This window comes from Pezoporus occidentalis, unplaced genomic scaffold (assembly GCF_034315485.1).
Source record: "Pezoporus occidentalis ecotype Australia unplaced genomic scaffold, CSIRO_AGI_Poc_V1 ctg18, whole genome shotgun sequence".
In the NCBI taxonomy this organism is placed as follows: Eukaryota; Metazoa; Chordata; class Aves; order Psittaciformes; family Psittacidae; genus Pezoporus; species Pezoporus occidentalis.
Window position 1 is genome coordinate 6,341,673 of NW_026913640.1, and position 18,634 is coordinate 6,360,306.

General features: G+C 41.7%; 1 protein-coding gene across 3 annotated transcripts in view; it reads left to right on the top strand.

Annotated features, from left to right (window-relative positions):
• The window catches only part of ATP8A2 (ATPase phospholipid transporting 8A2), a 325,549-nt gene that overhangs the window by 26,781 nt on the left and 280,134 nt on the right, over positions 1-18,634 (top strand). For all 3 annotated transcript variants that reach the window (XM_062615166.1, XM_062615167.1, XM_062615168.1), the window contains one exon: positions 8,925-9,069. In XM_062615166.1, coding sequence (XP_062471150.1) covers positions 8,925-9,069 — 145 coding nt within the window. The remainder of the gene's footprint in view (positions 1-8,924; positions 9,070-18,634) is intronic.

Consider the following 18,634-nt stretch of genomic DNA (forward strand, 5'->3'; position numbering starts at 1 on the left):
CTTGGAATTTAGCTGACAGTTGTGGCTATGGAGCATGAGGCAGAATAAGAATAGATTATATTTGTCTCATGCTGTCTTATTAGCTCAGCAGTATCAGCAGAAGCTAATAATGAGTGAGCAGGTATAAAATGACTTGGGAGCTGAAGAAGAGCTATTTTAGGCAAAGTGCTGTTCCTCTTGTGGTCTCACAAAAACTTCATTTGAGGATTGTTAGCTGGAGGCCTTTATCTTGCTGTTCAAAGAAGCAAAAACTACACCAAGGAGACCTTAACTTGGGCCACAGGCAACCTTAGGCACCTTTGCTCTCACATACCCAAGTATTCTGTCAACTCATTTTTGCTTCGAGTATGTGAGTATCTGCTATTCATTCAGAGGGAAGCTGAGTACTGTCTCTGGAAATACACAGTATTTGTGCATGATCATGCATCTGAATCTTTTTCTGTATATACAGGTTTTGCTAATCTATATACTCCTGCAGTAGCATAACCCTGGATGCTGCTTTTTAGTTCTCTGAAGTGTCTCTAGTGTTCTGCCAAGGATCTGTTTTGTTCATTGTTGACAGCATTTAGCTGCTTCATGCACATGAATTTGGGCATCTGCATCAAAATCTAGGCTCCAGCTGTCTCTGCTTGAAGCATGCAATTCCATTCACAATTTGATAAAGGCTGTTCTTCATAACAGGCTGTGTTCTGTGCCTTGAACTTGCTGGAGTTAAGAACTTTCTAATTTGTAATGTGAGATTATTCAGAGATCTTTTTCAGTGTCACCAAATGTAGCTTAAATTGGTGATAAACAAAGAAGTGACTTCACAAGGCATATGCTATTCTTGTTCAGGCTTACATTAACAAGTCCAGGCAAATGGAGTTCTTGTTCTCATTTCTGTGATCTCAACGGTTGCTTTTGTGTCAGCTAATGCTACAAGAAGCCTTACACAAATGTGTATGGTTCTAGTCACCTACTGTGGGAGCTGCTGGTGTTGTGTATCTATTAACTACTGATCTACCTATACTGTGGGTACCTCTGCAGCTATACTGCAGTTCTTCTGTAGCTACATCTCCTTGGCAGATCAGTCCTTCTTGAATTGACCTGTATATCAGGGTAGTTTGGGTTGGAAGGGACCTTCAAAGGTCTGGTCCATCTCCCCTGCAATGAGCAGGGAATATCCAAGCTTTTCTTCTTGCTCAGCTAGGCTCCCATTTTATAGCAGCACTTTTTGCTCTGATCCCTGAAGTACGCTGGTAGGTGTTAGTACTGTATGATTTTTAACATGCATGCTCCTGGGAACTAGATTAATGCATCTCTAAGATTGACATGTGTGAGCTGCATGTAGCTCTCCAGGCTTCAAAGTAAGCAATCCCAAACTAGTGGCCACATGGCAGCTTCTGTTGCAGGACAGTTCATGCCCTACTCTTACAGGCAGTTACTCTTGAGTTTTAAGCAACTTCTGAAGTGTATCACATTGGGTAACTTTTCTACCCAACAATACCCTTCTTCATCTTGTTAATTTTGATAATCCACACATATCGCATAGCTACAAAGAGAAAAGGAGTGAAGTTAGACCTGTGTCTGTTTAATTTCCTTTGCAGTGTCTGGGTTAGCTTGATTGATGACAACTTCCTCCTTGCATCTTGGAATTCAGAAAATACTCTTCCTTTGCTCAGTCTTCTCTTGTCATGCTTCTGAAGCTTTATTTACTCTTAATATCCTTTTGGGGGCTACTGTCTTCATCTGAGTCTCAATTTCTTGGTCCGTATCTAGCACAGGAAAAAAACTCCTATCTTTAAATCTTTCTGCTGTGTGTAAAATTGCCTTTCTTCCTTGCTGCACATCTGTAAAACATCGGATACAAAGGTATGGATGTTTGTTTTTTTTTCTGTGTTGACTTGAACACAGGAGTTAGCTGAGAGCTGTAAATCCCACTGTCCCAAATCTGACTTGAGATTTCTATGGGAAAGTCCTGCTACAAGTTGCTTGACCTGAACACAAGGTTTTTTTTTCCACTATAGCTTTAGCTGTTGACAGACATAAATTCAGGTTAACTTTTAGAACGTGATCGTGTGGGAGAACTTTAATCTGATATTTTGCTCACTGAGTATCCTGGTAGTTAGGCTGGAAAATGTAACTGCTTAAAGGTAAAAATAACAAAACCAAATCACAGGCTTTGGGAGAATAACCTACCAGTTATATTGTCAGAACTGAGTTCACTTCCAGCTCTTTGGTTTATATTTTCTTTAGCCTGTAAGAAAAACAGTGCTTTGCCTGGGACTGCATATAATGCTGCTTGTGTGTTTTCCTGCACAAGCTGGTAATTGGAGTAGTGTCCTGATTACTGAAATGCTGATGCAGATAGGTAATGGTACTACTTTGTCCACTTCATTAGTGTTGCGTGGTGGCAAGAATTTCATCGTATTGGTGTAAAAAGGCCTGTTGCAGAGTTTCTAATGCCTGGAATGATGGTGATGAGATGGAGGGATAGCTCTTGCTTCCAACATCACAAGCCTTTCCTGCAATCTGTGAAGGCTTTGTACATGTATCCTCTCCGGTATTGTGCATGTTGTAGCTAGCAACTATTTTCTGTCACTAGAATTTGTCATGGCCTCCTTGTTATCCCAGACTGAAGCATTGAATGTTAATATTCCAGTCTAAAAAGGCTTTAACTGCTTATGCTTATCCTTCACGTTGGCAGAACAGACACCATTCTTTTTCTGGATAATTGTTTGTCCCCTGTTCTGATTAGACATTACTTGAGGAGAAGCTTGGTGCTAGCAAAGTTGTAAGCTAAAATATACAGTACTATCTTCTCCTCTTTCCTACTCACCATTTGCATTTTTTGTGGAATATTATATCTTTTACTATCCCATGTAAAATACTGGGTTTTAGTAAATGTCTTCTACAGAAGTTCTGTTTGGCCTCAAACTTCAGGGAGCTCCCTTGGGAAAGCTGAGGACAGGTATCCTCTTCCTCTCAACTTTATAGTTGCTATTAAAATTGACAAGATTGATCATGGAAACATTATCAAACTTAATTGAATACCAGACTCCTTAACTGTACCTGATGAAAGATGTTCCTGAAAGACACATTAGCAACATCCATGGTGCTGTTTACAGAACTTGAAAACAGCTTGAAGTAAAACGGATCTTAAAAACCCACCTACTAAATATATATTAACAATATTTTTTTATGTTTGCTTCTCCTTTAGCAAATGAAAGAGCCATTTTACTTCCAGTAACTTCAAGCAGAGCAGCTCTCACAATTCTTGAGAGAAATGAGAGAGGTTTTGCAACTATGGTATTAACTTTAAGGTTGTTGTTATTATGAACCCTGGTACTTGCATGCAGTTGATCTTACTAAGGACATCTCACTTTGCAGGAGATACACCTATTAAGAAGGAAGCATGTTTAAAAATACTCCTGATAATAGAAGAGCTAGAAAATGAAAGCTCTCTTGTGAATTCTTCCAGAGCTTTCTCTGGCTTAGTCAGAACATTTGCCTGCAGTCTTACACTATTGAACACTGTAGGAGTTTTCCAGATGCTAAAAAAATAGAAACTTCTTGTTGTTCATAAAGTTGTTTTTTTTTCTTTTTTCACATGAACTGTTTATAACTCAGGGTTAAGGTGTCCCAGTCCTGGTGGGAGCGAAGGTTTCCTGGAAGACATGGTTAGTTAAGTCCATGCCCTGCATTTCCTATGAGAGCATGCTGTGCTCTTCTTGTTTGATCTCTTACCCTTATGCAATTTTATATTTACTTTAAATATATTTCTGTTGAACAGTTAAAGCAGGTAATGAAATAATGCAAGAAAGAATGTGTTCTAGATAAAACCAACTCAGCCAAGCTTCAAAGTCACTGTTTGTATATGAATTTGTTGATAGTTATCAGCTGCAGAACTTCTCTTGTTTGGTACCATCTTTGGTACTCTGTCTGTGAGGGAAATCCTGTGAAAAAGATGTTATCCCAAGAAAGCGATGGTGAGTTGCTGAATCTGGCGTGGCTTGTTAAAAGCAAACTTTCTATTTCAGGGCAGGCAAAAGTCCAAACTTGTCTGCCACTCTTTAAATATGCATCTCAGTAAACTGAACATCTCAAAAGTTAGCTCTGAAGCTAAGCCTATAACAGAACTTGTGGTCTTCAAATGACAAAAGTTTGGAGGCTTTTGGTGAGGCTTTTTTGTCCTTTTTGCTCTGAAGAGAACCTTTTCAAATGTTTTTAACTGAGAATTGACACTTAATACAGTTGTGGGGGACAGAAGGAATGGCTACTTAACCTTTGACTTGTGGCTGACTAAGCTTTACAATCACAGAGTAGTTGAGGTTAGAAAGGACCTTTGGTGACTGTAATCCAACTTTCTCAAATGGGGTTAGCTTCAGCTCAGCATCCATTCTTCTACTAGATCTTGGTCCTGTAAACGGTGTTCAAAATTGGCAGGATGATTCTTGGCTATGAAGCTTAGTATTGCTTTAGGTTCTAAACATCACATGATGAAGCCTGTCTGAACTTCTCCATTACAAACCTGCAGTTTCTCAGAGCTTGTGGTTCTGCTGTCTGTGGTTCTGAGGTGCTTAATTGCTCTATTATCACTTGTTCTTAAAAATGGAACACATGTTAGAGCAATCAAGCACCTCACCAAGACAGGAGTAGTAACTAGCTGGCTAATCTACTTAGAAGTGGTACAATTTCAGTTAAGAGTTCTCTTGTGACTTCTGACAGCTGGCAAACATCCCAAGTGACTCATCTTTAAAAACACTATAGAATTGACAACATTTTATTTACTCTATCATAGAGAAGCTATGATTATTACTGAGCAGACATTGAGACAGATATACATAGAAAATGTCATCTTTGCAGACCCAGTGAAGTAAGAGTATTAAATTATAACTCATTGCTTTCAAGTGATAACAAATGCCATGTGAATTTGTCAGGGTATCAAGTCTGGTTTCTCTTAATGATGAGATAAAGCTATAAAATGTCTTGATATTTTAGTCAAATTTTAATCCCATCTTTTTTTAGAAAATAAACTTGTTAAATAGTGTGAAGTAAGAGCCCTGAAGAAATGAATGGGCTTTATAAAAGGGAGTTTTAACTCGGGTCTGACTCATGGAACTTGTAAAGCACAGTGGGAAACAGTTTTAGATGTCTGCATTAAGTGTCTTGTGCCTCAGAGTTGAAGCCAGATGTATGAGACACTGTTGAAGTTCCCTAGTATTCTAAGTTCCATAAAAATAGGTTGTAATCATAGTGTTTAAATATGTTGCTTTACTAACTCTTTTATAATTCCACAGAATACCTGTTTGTAGACTGGCTTGCAAGTATCCCCTGAGGCTTTTCCATGCCCAGCTCTTGCTTACTTTCTGTTTTCTGATCTACTCAAACTGAGACTTTTCAAGACTTCCTTCCTGAAGATGAGTGGGGAATAATCACTTAATGACATGTTTGGCTTCTGTTCCTGGGAACTTTTGGCCAGTACAAAAGTTCTGCTTTCCCTGAAGTACAAGCTACCAAGATGAGAGCAGAGTAGGTAGTGTCACTGGTGATAGATTTTTATGATTTCTAGGGGTGGAAGACTAACAAGACCAAACAGCAGAGCTCAGGAGATATGAGCTGAGCCAAATGATATCTTCAGCAAGTGAAGAGAGCTGCCCTACTAGCACACCAAAAGCACAGTGAGTTACTTGTGTACAGTTGGCTTCCTTTTATCGAATTGTGTTGACTTCCACATCACACTCAAAATTAACTTACATTGATCTGTATACAGTCTGCCCAGGGAAGTGGGTGAGTTACCATCCCTGGAGGTATTTAAAAAGATGTGTAGATGTGGTGTTTAGGGACATGGTTTAGTGGTGGACTTGGAAGTACTGAATTAACAGTTGGACTTGATGATCTTAAAGGACTTACCCAACATAAGTGATTCTATGATAGAGGCTTAAGACCAATATAGCTAGAAGATCCAAAATCTGATGTAGCTAAACATACTAAATGGATAGGCAATGAGGTATAATGCTCTACTTCTAATATGCTCCTTGAAACATGAATAGTTTTCTCTGAAGTAAATTGCATAGCAGTGTTGCAAGTCCTTGGGCATATACCAGAGAAGATGCAGGTCTTACAGGAGAGAAACTTTCCCAGAGTGAGAAATTGGTGTGCCTTTAAGTGAAGTCAAGGAGTCTGATTCCTTTGGATACAGGGTAGTAAGCACTACTGAGTAAGAGCTGCTGTGACTTTGGTTTTAAGTTCCACCACTGATGGAGGCAGCCAGATCTGTGTTGTATTTTTGCATAGCCTTCCTGAACAAGGAGCAGAGGTGAAGCTGCTTTCACATGGCTGAAGTGATGGTCTGCATGTGGTCAGGCTTTGGTCTCCTTGAAAGAGATACCTTCTCAAGGTGGTGTAGCCTCTGGGACTGCTGCCCACCATGAGCAAATCAGAAGCTCAGGGCTCCTTAACCTTTCTAAGCACAGGGAAGAAGAGCATCTTACAGCCAGCAGCACAGGTCACTGTCTGCAGGCTTTTGGGTGTGATCTGCTTAGCAACAGGAGGGAGGTGGAAGGCTTTCCTGCTGGGCAGGATTACGGGATAATCTTCCAAAATGAAGCTTATTCCACTAAAAGTTGAAACAGCTGACTTGAGCCACTTGCAAAATTGAAATCCTTCTTGGCAGAAATGTTGCTACACTCTCAGAAGTCGGCTTTGAAAATATTAAAATAAATACTAAATAAACAATAAATAAATATATATAATACTATATTATACATAGATAATATATAAAATATAAATATAATATATAAATGTAATTAAATATTATTATATAATTAAAAATTAAATAAAATACTAAAATACTAAATTCTAAAGAATAAGGCCAGTGCCTTGTCTTTTGAGGCATCCATCTTGGAGAGAGCAGGCAAGAGCATAGGGCATTAGGTAAACCTAAATACCTCTGAACTTTATCAGCTGTCTTTACTCAGTTAATCCTTAAAGTTGTGGGACAGCTCCATGACACTTGGTGGTGAAGAGAACTAGTTAGCAGGAGGATTTCAAGCATCAGAGAGAGTCAATAAAAGGTGAACCAAATAAGGTCTTTGAAAAACCCAACAATTTTTATAGCATGTTTGTTCTAGAATAATTGCATTTCTGTCTGGAGCATGACTAGGAAAACAGATCAAAATTGCTTCCTTGCACTTAATGCTTTTAAGAGTACTATTGCTTGATCTCCTTTGCAGTTGCACAACATGAAATCAATGGGAAAGAACAGTAAGTATCGGTAGTGCTGTTGGCTCTGATTTTTCTGAAGGGGAAAACAGCCACTCAGCAAGGTTGAGCGGTCCTCTGCATTGTGGCAAGCTTTTTCAGGCTGAGTAACCTAACATAGTATTATAATGGCATAGTCTTGCATAACGTATAGTCTTACATATTTCACTTCTTAAGTTTACATCCTTTTCCACAAAGCCAATGCTATCAGGTTGGCATCTCTGCTGTCTGAGTTAGCGTCAACTAACATGGGAAAAAAATCAGACTCACATCAGCTTGATGTCTCCAAAGCATGAATTCACAACGTGCAACACTTGCCTTGGGCAAGAGAGGGTGCTGTTGAAAGCGTGTTGTTTTGTTAATTGTGTTAGTTTTATTGGCCAGCTGCTAGCGTTACAAGAGTTGTTTTTTTTTATGCTGGACTAAATTATAAATTGAATGGGTAATGTTGCCCTCCAGTGGCTCATGTCTAGAGGATACAGAGCCTGTTTGCACTAGCAATGAAGAATCAATCACTGGGAAAGTCTGAGATGCGGGAGTAGAGTATTAGCTCAGACCTATGGTGTATTTAAAAAAGGTAATGTGTGAGAAAAAGTGTTCAGTATGTTAAGTTTGTATTAGGACTGAAGCTTTTCCCTCAAGCTGTAGCAAAGAAGGCCACAATTTCAGTGGGCTCTCCGCTGTTCGCTGGACCCTTTTCAGTTGCTGTTTCATCAGATGAGCTTGTAGCACTATGGTCTTTGCTTTGTACAGAAATGGGAAGCAACTGCTGCATTTGCCTTGACAATAGCTGCTTCTCACTGTTACCTCTTGAATGGGCTTTTCAAATAACCCTCACATAACACCTTTATTAGATCTTGGGAAAGAAGTTGTCTCATCCTTGGCTCAAGCCACCTGTGCTAGCTTGTGAATTCCTGGCTTACTTCATCAGCTGATACTCTTAGTTTACACAGAGCTGTAAATATGTATTTCCACAGTTCAGAATGGCAGGGGAGAGCAGTAAATCTGACTCCAACAACTTTGGTAGTATTCGAGGCTGGACAGCGACAATGGCTATCTCCTTTCCTTACACTTTGGCTTCCTTTTAACACAAATGCTTCATAGAGCTCGATTCGCGCCAGTTGGAGGGGAAAATGACTTACAATTTCAGCTTTGAAGCTGTAAACCAAAAAGCTTTTTGCTCTTTTAAGCCTGAACCGGAGCCTTGTCTTCGAACACAATGTGTCTGGCCGGTGCCAGCCGTGGCCACGCCGCCGGGGCGCTGGCCGTGCCCGGGGGGCCTGACGCGGGCGCTCCGTCCCGATCGGCAGCGCCGAGGAGCGGAGCCGGAGCCCCGCGCTGGGCGCTGCTGCTGCTGCCGCCGCTGCCCGCCGCGGGCTGCCCCGCACCCGCGCCTGCCCAGCTCGGAGGCGGGGGGCACCGGCCGGGCGGTGCCGGGGGCGGGGCGGGGGGCGCGGGCCTCGGTGCTCCGCCGCTGCCAGCTGGCTCCGGGCGGGCCTCGCGGCCCCTCCCCGGCCGCCGTTATTTATCAGCCGCCGCCGCGCTGAACACCGGGCAGGGCGCGCTCGCTCGCAGCCGCTGGTTCCCCCGGCCCTTCCTTTCTCTTTCGTTCCCCGCAGCGCGGCCCAGCCTTGTCGGGCGCAGCCCCTCGCTGACCGCCTCGCTCTGCGCTCTCCCCGCAGGACCCGTCTGTTCCCCCTCGGGCTATAAGAAGGCGGATGATGAGATGTCCGGAGCCACGTCCTCGGCGGATCTGGACGAGGCACCAGCCCGCACCATTTACTTGAACCAGCCCCAGCAGAGCAAGTTCCGCGACAACTGGGTCAGGTACGAGCAATCCCCGCATCCCCCGTTCCGGCTGACAGCCTGCACACCCCGCAGCCCTGGGTTGGGAGGGCTCCCGTCCCTGCACGGATCTGTTTTGCGCATAGTAACTTGTGTCTTGTTGGCTTCAGTGGGCACCAGGTCTGGCTAAAGGTACAGAGAAGAGGCAGGAGGGAGGGATCCAGCAGCCTTAGCAGGGGTAAACTGTATCCATCAACAGTAAGACCAGGGGACCGTTAGAGCTGCGTGGGTAAGATGCAGGAAAAGGTCTTCTCTTCAGTAGGGCCATTCAACTCTGTAATACCGGTCCTCAGGTATTACTCCTGGACACAGGGGCTAACTCATGAAAACTCAGTTTGAGATTTGGATTGAATCCGCTTTGAGTGTTCTCTTTAAAAGTAGCATCCAACTGTAAGAATAACTAGACTAAGTATAAAGAACTAGAGAGTTAGAAAGGAAAAGTCTAAAAGGGTAAAAATAACTATAGAATTTACAAACTCTTATTCTCATGTGTTGAAGGCTATGGTCCACTTGTGTTCTTTAATTGGAGACCACAGAGAGTTTTCTCTGGTATTTCATTGTAGGAGCATGTGTTTAAGACTTCTGTTGGTATGATTAATGCCATGTTATTGTTTGGAAGCATAAATGGTGTGCACTGAAACATGGAGTATGAGGATGCATAACAAGTAAGTTGTGGCAATACTCACCACACTTGCCTGGGGTTAGCTGGGTTAGTGAGGTGAACAGATGGCTCCTGTCATGACAAAGGAGGAGCGTTATTTAGCAGGCTTCTGTCTGTTAATGCAGATGTTTGGGTTATTGTTCAGAATGGTTTATACAATGAGTGCTTTCTAAAGAAAAGAAAGGAGTCATATCCTGCTGAAATTATTATTTCCATTAGCTGGTTTACTGTGTGTATTATCAAGGGTGGTTCTAAGAATATCTTCTGGAAGGATGCTGGTGTTCTGGGTAGTGCAGCTTACACATACAGGAATTTTTCCTCTACTCTGACTTATTATATACTTGTCTGGTGAAGTCTATGGTTTAGGAGCACTTAAAATGACAGATTTCTTACTGTCTCGCTTTTCTATGTGGGCAGCAACATTAGATGTTTTCTCACTTTATTTTTATTTTTATTTTTCCTTGAGTAATTATGAGCTGGGTTTGGCTGTTTTCTATGGATAGACTACTTGTGCTTTTCCTGCTTTACAGAAGGAAAAGGAGGGAATAGAGTGTTGGCAGAATCTGAAGTTTGAGGTTTCTTGAAGGGATTCTGTTCTGGCTTAATCTAATGAAAAAGGAGTGTGTGTGACTGCTACCAAGTACCTGTTTCTGATAGTGTTATTACCAGCCCCTCAGAGCTGTTGTCCAGCTTGCTGTCTGGAAGCAATCCCCTAGTAGCTGTAAAAGTTTTCCATGGCTTTTCAGTCATGAGAAATATTGGTACGTGAGGGATAGGACAAAATGCAGGTAGTGTAGTGGGAAAGTAGAGATGTTTGCGTTACCTGATTAGTGATCTTAGCTCCTTAGTGTCGTTTGGAAATTAGGTTCACCTTATAGTAACTTGCTGCTGCTCAGTAAGAAAGCTTTGACTTCCAGAAGGGTGACTTTGGCTCTGCTCTCTCCATCCTCTGGATTAGTTTTCTTCCTTCAATCCAGGTGTGAATGAAGGCAAGGGCATTGAGGTCATAATATCTGAGTAAGGGTGCCTTGTGTGGAGAATGTGTGGTGGTTTACTTGCTTGCATATGTTGGAGTTCTTGAGGAACAGAAGTTCTGTATTGCCCTTGGACTTTGTTGCTTACTGTGTTTAGCTTCTGGGTTTTTCAGTACCTTTTGGTTTTGAAGATGCCTTTTCTCCATAGGAAATGTGTACCACAGCAAAAGGCTCTGTGTAACTGGGTAAACTGACACAGTTTATCCATACATAAGGGCTTACAGACAATTAAACTGAAGGAGATATTAAAGCAGTTTGTTGTAAATCATGTGACTTCTGTCACTTATTCTGTAGTCACCAAGGACTCTCTGAAAAATGTTGGGAATTTGTGTGTGTTCACAGGAAACTTTTGAAATTAAGGGGTAGTGTGGAATAGCTTGCTCAAAACTAAGCAACATACAGCAAGGTGCAGAGGATAGGGGAAGGTGGGTCAGTGGTACGGCTTTCTGTTTAAGATGATCTGAGCTGAGCATCCTGAGTTTTTTAACTTCTTCTGGGGCGAGGCGCTGTTGAAAGTTTGTGGGAGCAACAGGAAAAAATTGATTTTGGACAAGTTAAGGGAAACTGATAATTCCCTTATCACTTCTAAATAGTAGATAATGCTATTGCAAAAGTGAAGTAGGTGGCAAGGTGGTACTAACACTTCCACAAGCCTTGAAGTGTGAGGATATGGAGGAAAGAGCTGTTTCCTTTTTCTCCCAGGCTTTCTGGTATAAATAAGTGAAATTATTAGAACTTGTGGAGCAATGGCTGATTTCTTTTGTGCTTTTCAAACTTTGTCACAAACTTTTTTAAAACCTAGTGCTTTTGGATTTAGTGTGGTCCTTTGTACGTGTGTGTGTGTGTGTGTGTGTGTGTATATATATGACTCACCATTCTTTATTACACTACAGCAGCAGTGATTTCTTCTGTAGGAACATCTCTCTTCTATTTGCATTAGAAGCCGTTTTCATCCCTACTGTGTTCAGTTTGAAAAACTTCGTGTATGTTTAAGTCTCTGGACCTTGTCTTAAAAAGTAAACGACTTTCCATTTTCAGCTAAAATATTTTTTGAAGCATTTTAGAAGCTTTTAAATATGTATAAAAAAAATTAAACAAACGCAATTACTTTGTCCAGCACAGCTGTAACTGTGGTATTAAGGGTGTTTGCTTTTAAGAAAGCTAGTTAACACCTATTTTTACTTCTCAGTATGTATAACTTCAATGTGATCACCCTTTTGGTGAAGAAATTTTTCCTAATAACCCATCTAAACGTCCCTTGATGCAGCTTGAGGCTGTTACCTCTTGTGTTTTCACTTGATACCCGGGAAAAGAAAGCAGCCACCTCCTCGCTCCATCTTCCTGTCACGTACTTGTAGACGGCAGTGAGGTACCCCTGAGCCTTCTCTTCTCCATTCTAAACAACCCCAGGTCCCTCAGCCATGCCTCATCAGGCTTGTGCTCCAGACCCTTCACCAGCTTTGTTGCCCTTTTCTGGACCTGCTCCAGCACCTCAGTGTCTGTCTTGTAGTGAGGAGCTCAGAACTGAACACAGGATTTGAGGTGTGGCTTTACCAGTGCTGAGTACAGAGGGGTCATCACTGCCCTGGCCCTGCTGGCTACACTGTGTACTGAAGCCCTACTTTCCAGGGAAGTGGCTGGACATTGCCTGCTGATGGAAAGTAGAGAATAAGTCTTTTCCCTTGCTTCTGCACGTGGCCTTTGCTTTTGCTTTATTAACTGTTTCTCTTGACCCATGAGGCATCTTTCCACTATATTCTCCACCTCCAACCTTGCTGAGGAGGGAAGTGATAAAGTGGCTTAGTGGGCATCCAGTCTCCAGCTGAGGTCAAACCCCCACAAGTTTAAAAACAAACTTACCTGTTGCCTTGTAAAAACACAAGGGGTACAGAGGGGGAATGATGATGGGGGTCTCTGTCAATATTGATACTCTGCCATCTGTCAATATTTGAGATGGCTGAAGTAATGGCATGAGTACTTTTCCAAATATATACTCAGTGAAGACTTCATTTTGCTTAGAGTGGGAAAATTCTGCAGATCTGGCTTTAATATAAATACAATTGCTTAATGCTTCTTATTAATACAGGAATATACTCTGACATCAGTAGCTTATTGTGTGTTTAACAGTACTGTGCTGAAACTTTCTTCCAGTACCCATAGTAAAAATCATGAGTTAAGTGATCTGAGCTCCTCATTAGTCCCATGTGTTAATTTTGATGCAAAAGTAGTTGGAACATCAGATTTCTTGATTCAGGAAGCACAAAAGTGCTGAAAAAACTTTTAAGGATGCTTTTAACTGTATCCAAATTATCTAAGAACATTGCAGTTGCTGTTGTAACCGTTGCTCTATGTGATGTTCTTGTATTCAAGGCCTGATAGTAAATCCTGGTACAAGTCTGACTTGGATCTGAATCAGGACTCCGGGTTCAGTCTTGGTATGTGGCTTGAGTGGGAAGTCAGGGCAGAGCAGCAGTCAGGAATAGCAAAATTCTACTTGTGTGCTTTTAGTGCATTTTGAATGAGAAGTCTTGTTGAAAAGCTTCCAATCAGAACAGAATTTGATGGCTTGATCTATTGGGGAGGTCCCAAAAGATGTGTGCTGGTATCTAGAAAATCTCCAGGTTTTCTACAACAAGGTCAGAGGCCTGTTTTTCATATAGGCAAAAGTTAAATTCTGCTAGAGAAGATAATGAGCAAAAAGCCTTAATGTTCACTTTTAGACTTTACAGGCTCTTAAAATTCAAGCAAACTGGTGAGAACAGATTTCTTTCATAAGCCAGAAGCACCACTACTAGGAAATCAGCACTGAAGACTGTAACAAGGCTTCTAGTAGCACCACAAGTCCTTTGTTGAACAGGCTGTTGTTTTATCTATAGTCCCAGTCTGTCCCGTCAGTGTCTGCAGGGTGCTTGCTGGTTACAAAACTATGGGCACAGTCTGAATTCTTGTTTAATTTCAGCTGTATGTTGCATTAGATGAAGCTTTCTTGGCTTGCATATAGGTACTGTAGAAGCCACTTGTGATTTAGAAGTGTTAATGCGTTTTGAATGCGCTTGGAGATTCTCACTGGTGCTTAAGTCCCTGCTGCTGAAACAGGAGTTGTTGGTATCACTAGCCAATTAGTACTGACCCTTGTAACATGAGTATCCCAGGTAGTTTTCACTGTGATCTGTGGTTGAATATGTAAATGGTAGTGTGCTATGTGCAGGTGCATTTATCTGCACTTACAATGTAGACCAGTGTTCCTCTTTCACTAAACTGTATCTTTGCTCTTGAGGTAAAACTGCCCCTGCTTGTGTTTGGTTTCTTCTTGGTGGAGTTCAGGCACTGTGGCCATTCCTGCTAGTGCTTGTATGACATTTGGAAATCTCTGCTGTTGTCATGTGAACAGATCTCTTGCTTGACTGCAGAAAAGCATTTTGGAATTCTCTAAGAAGGGATGTATTATTATATTCCAAATAGGACAAATCTAGGTGTGTATTAAACTAATCCTCTAAATTTTTTTAGTTCTAGGTGTATAGTGTTCTTATCAGAAAGGAAATATTCAATAGTGATATGTACTTCTTGTAAACAAGCAAAAATTTCATTTCCCAGCAGTGCAGCTGTTGATGATACTGTAATCTATCACAACAAAAAGGCTTGGCTACAGCTATAGAAAGGTTATTTTATTTTTAAGCTATTAAAACTCACAAAAAACTAACTGGTATCGAATGCCTGGTGCTGATGTTGTGTTTCCAGATTGTGACAGTGTATTTGATGCGGCTGCATGTTTGGTCTTAGTGGGATGCTCTTAGGGCCAGAGCCCCTGGACAGTTCAGCTGTTGAATTTCACCTGGATGAAATGTCTGGGTGAAAAAACCCCCTCAGATGTGAGAGTTCTACTGTCATTCCACCTGATGCATTTTGACCTCTCTGGCATCCCAGTTCATTTCTTCGTTGTGATGGATTTCATATACCAGCATTAGCAGCACAATAGGGGAATTAAACTGGGGCCTTTTCCTTTTTTTTTTTTTTTTTTTTGGTTAAGTTACTACCTAAGTGACTTTTAGACAGTGGAGCCAAAACTTAGATGCTGTCTGACTTCATGCAAAAGAAGCTGCTTTCCCACATATTTGTTGAATAAATACTGGCCCATATTCAGCAGTGAGCATTCCTTTGTGACTCTGCATTTCTGCTTATTCTTCTACTGCAGTGATCTCTGTCCAGAAAAATAGGTGAACAGGAAGAGACTAAGTGTATTTGATGATTCTTTGTGTAGCTTGAGCAAGGGTGGAGCTAAAGCAAGGACCTTTCAGGACTTAGAGGTGTCATGTACAATAAATCACACTTTCTGAAGTCTCTGGCTGTTTACAGTTGTGTGTATAGAATCATGGAATAGTTAGGGTTGGAAGGGACCTTAAGATCATCTAGTTCCAATCCCTCTGCCATGGCAGTGACACCTCACACTAAGACATGTCACCCAAGGCTCTGTCCAACCTGGCCTTGAACACTGCCAGGGATGGAGCATTCACAACCTCCCTGGGCAACCCATTCCAGTGCCTCACCACCCTAACAGGAAAGAATTTTTTCCTTACATCCAATCTAAACTTCCCCTGTTGAAGTTTTAACCTGTTATCCCTTGTCCTATCACTACAGTTCCTAATGAAGAGTCCCTCCCCAGCATCCCTACAGGCCCCCTTCAGATACTGGAAGGCTGCTATGAGGTCTCCACACAGCCTTCTCTTCTCCAGGCTGAATAGCCCCAACTTCCTCAGCCTATCTTCATACAGGAGGTGCTCCCATCCCCTGATCATCCTCGTGGCCCTCCTCTGGACTTGTTCCAACAGTTCCATGTCCTTTTTATGTTGAGGACACCAGAACTGCACACAATACTCCAAGTGAGGTCACATAAGGCTTGTGCTCAGTGCAAGTGGTTTGTAGAAAAGGGTGGAAAAGTAAGAGGTTGCCTTAAGTTGGCCTAAGTAGAGCTCAGGAGCTGTAATAATTGCTTTCCACATAGTTGCTGTGGATTGTGGGGTTGTTTGGTCAGTTTTCAGGGAAATGTTAAGTGTTCAAGGCCAGGTTGGCCAGGGCCTTGGGCAACATAGTGTTGTGTGAGTTGTCCCTGCCCGTGGCAGGGGTGTTGGAACTGGATGATCTTAAGGTCCTTTCCAGCACTAACTATTCTGTGATCCACTTCTTTTACCACCACTCCTGCTTGTCGCTGGAAGAATACCTGCTTAAGTTGTGGTGACATTCAGAATAAAATAATGGCTATAAAACTGAAGTTAGTGCTCTGGGTTTTAGGCAGCTGGTTAACTTATGTGAGTTGGTTGGATTTCCGCTCCCTCCAGTCATCTTCGTATCAGTGCTGTGTGTTTGCTGTGAAGCCTGTTTTGACTTTGCACAGTGGTAATAACCTTCCTCTATTAACAGTAGTATTTCAGTTCTGTTTTACTGAGTTGTGCTTGCCAGCAGGGCTACTGAAAAGTGAGGGCCTATTTCTGTAGTGATGACCTGACAAGACTGTGGCTTGCTGAAACAATGTAGTGCCTACAGAGCTTCTAGTACTGTTTCTAAACAGTCTTTGTCTAATGTATTTGTTAGTGCAAAATAGCCAGGAGTCTGTTCCCCTTTTTATAGGATTGCATGAATAGAGAACAAATGGAAAGGCCTTTGTTTTTGCATGCTTTAGGAAAAGCCTCCAGGGTATGGGATTTGGAAGCAACAATGCTATTGCTTCTATTAAATGTGACCATGAGGTCTTGTTTTTATGTTAAACTGAGCGTAAGCAGTTGTGTTAATGCCTGCTCTGTATTAAGACTGCTGTGAGCACTCCTGTAGGAAGCCTTTTTAGTGGAGCTGGTACTTTGACATTATCAATTATATTAGTTTTTCCAGTCTTTGCCTGTGTGTGGTAGAAGTCCTACTGATATCAGGGCAATTTGGCATGAGGTAACAGAGGCTAGAAACTGTGGAAAGTCCTTACATGGTCAGGAGTTGATCTTGCTGAATTAGAGAGTTAACAAGACATCCATAATTCAGTGGCAGTAGTTCATAGTGTGTTTTCATGTACGTTTGTCTTAACGGTCTATGCAAAGGTAACAACTAACGTGAAGCACTTGAAGCCAAGCTTGTAGTTGATGCAGCTTCTGAGGAAGTGCAAGTAGCTGAGCCAGCCTGGTTTGGTCAGCCTAAACATCTTGCTCTTGAGATGAAACTTGTGCATTAGGATAGGTAACACTGCTTGCCAACAGAAGCAATGGTAATCAATGAATATTGCACTTACCACCCTGCCTTTTTATTAGGCTGGTGTAGGACACAACACTGATGATGCACATTACTATAAAACATTGATGTAAGATATGTTTGTGCTAAATTAGGTTTCCCTTTGTGTAAAATACTCCTGAGCCTCAGTGGTTGTCTAGCTGACAGCTGTCTGCTTTTATTTTTAATTTGGTTATGTATGAGGTCTTGAATTTAAATTGAAGTAAACTCTGCTTCAGGAGAGTTTTGGTGTCTTAGTGCAGCAGACCCAAAGCACTCTGGCCTATGAAAACAAATCCTGGTGGAACTTGCCCTCTGGGGGAGTTAATGGGCTAGCGTGACATGTCTGGAGTCCTTTAAAGCAGCCCAAACCAACCTTTCTTTCCCCAAATCATATGATTTGAGAGAAGATGTCTCAGATTCTTAGCTGTGATAAGTCCCTCCTCTTACAAAAGAGGGAAAGACGATCTTTCAAAAACACAATGGTGCCTGTAGTTGCTTCTAGTGTGAAACCCATCCTATAGATGGAGGAAACCCTATGGATGAAGGCAATGTTGCTCTGAGAAATGTGGGGGAAGGAAATAGTAAGTCCTTGAGAGGAAAACTGTCCCACTGATACGAGTTTTCACAAGTTACTGGTCACTGCAATTTGAAGCAGCTATAAGCATTTTCTGCCAAAGCCCAAATGGGTGCTCCCAGTCAGTTTCATTCTGGGGAGAATTTAGGAAAACAAATTTATTCCTCTTCTATGGTACTGCCACAGCTTTGTTGGGAAATCTTTCAGGTTTGGATGCTTCAGTGGCCAGGCAGAGGAGTGTCCTTTAAGCAGAATTATGAACTGACAATACATGAACTTGTACGCAGAAGATGTTATTGCTGTTATGGAAAAACAGTACAAGAGTGCAGGAAAAGATGGAAACAAAACAGTCACTTGGGCTATGGGCAGTGTTGCTCCAGAACTGGGTGACAGATATTCTGATGTGATGGTTCTTGTTCTTGGTTCTTTGCATTGCTCTGGCAAGTTTCTTAATTTATTTCTTAAATAATATCTTGTAGGACTCAAGTCTTACTTTTTTTTTACTGTGCAAGAGCAAGTCTTTATCCTTTTACATTCCTATTATGACCTGAGCTCAAAGTTTGTCTCAAACTAACTAGAGTACTTAAACACCAATACCCTTTTCACCCTTAATGGTTGGAGTCCTCTTCTGCAGGAACTGTAGTCTCAAAGATTCTGACAGGGTGAGGCTTTTTGATTAAACTGGGGGCTGTGCTGGTAAAGGCAGAAATTGCTCCCTGCTAAAATAAACCAACACTGGCTGTTTAGGACATAGTTTCCAGTCAACAAATGGTCATTGTGTAGGCATGTAAGTAATTGCTGCTTATAAGCCTGCATGATGTGTTCTTTGACGGAATTTGTGAACAGTTGAGTTTTGTCTCTTTAGCAAGTTTTCTGATCAAAGTACACTATTTTTAGCAACTGCTAAAAATCTTGTGACAGTTGAATTTGTAACAACCTATCCAGTGTTCTGCATGGGAGCATTGTTTGCTGGGATAATCCTGTGAATGAGCTTCCTTTGTGCCCAGTGTAATTGCATGTTGGTTTTTT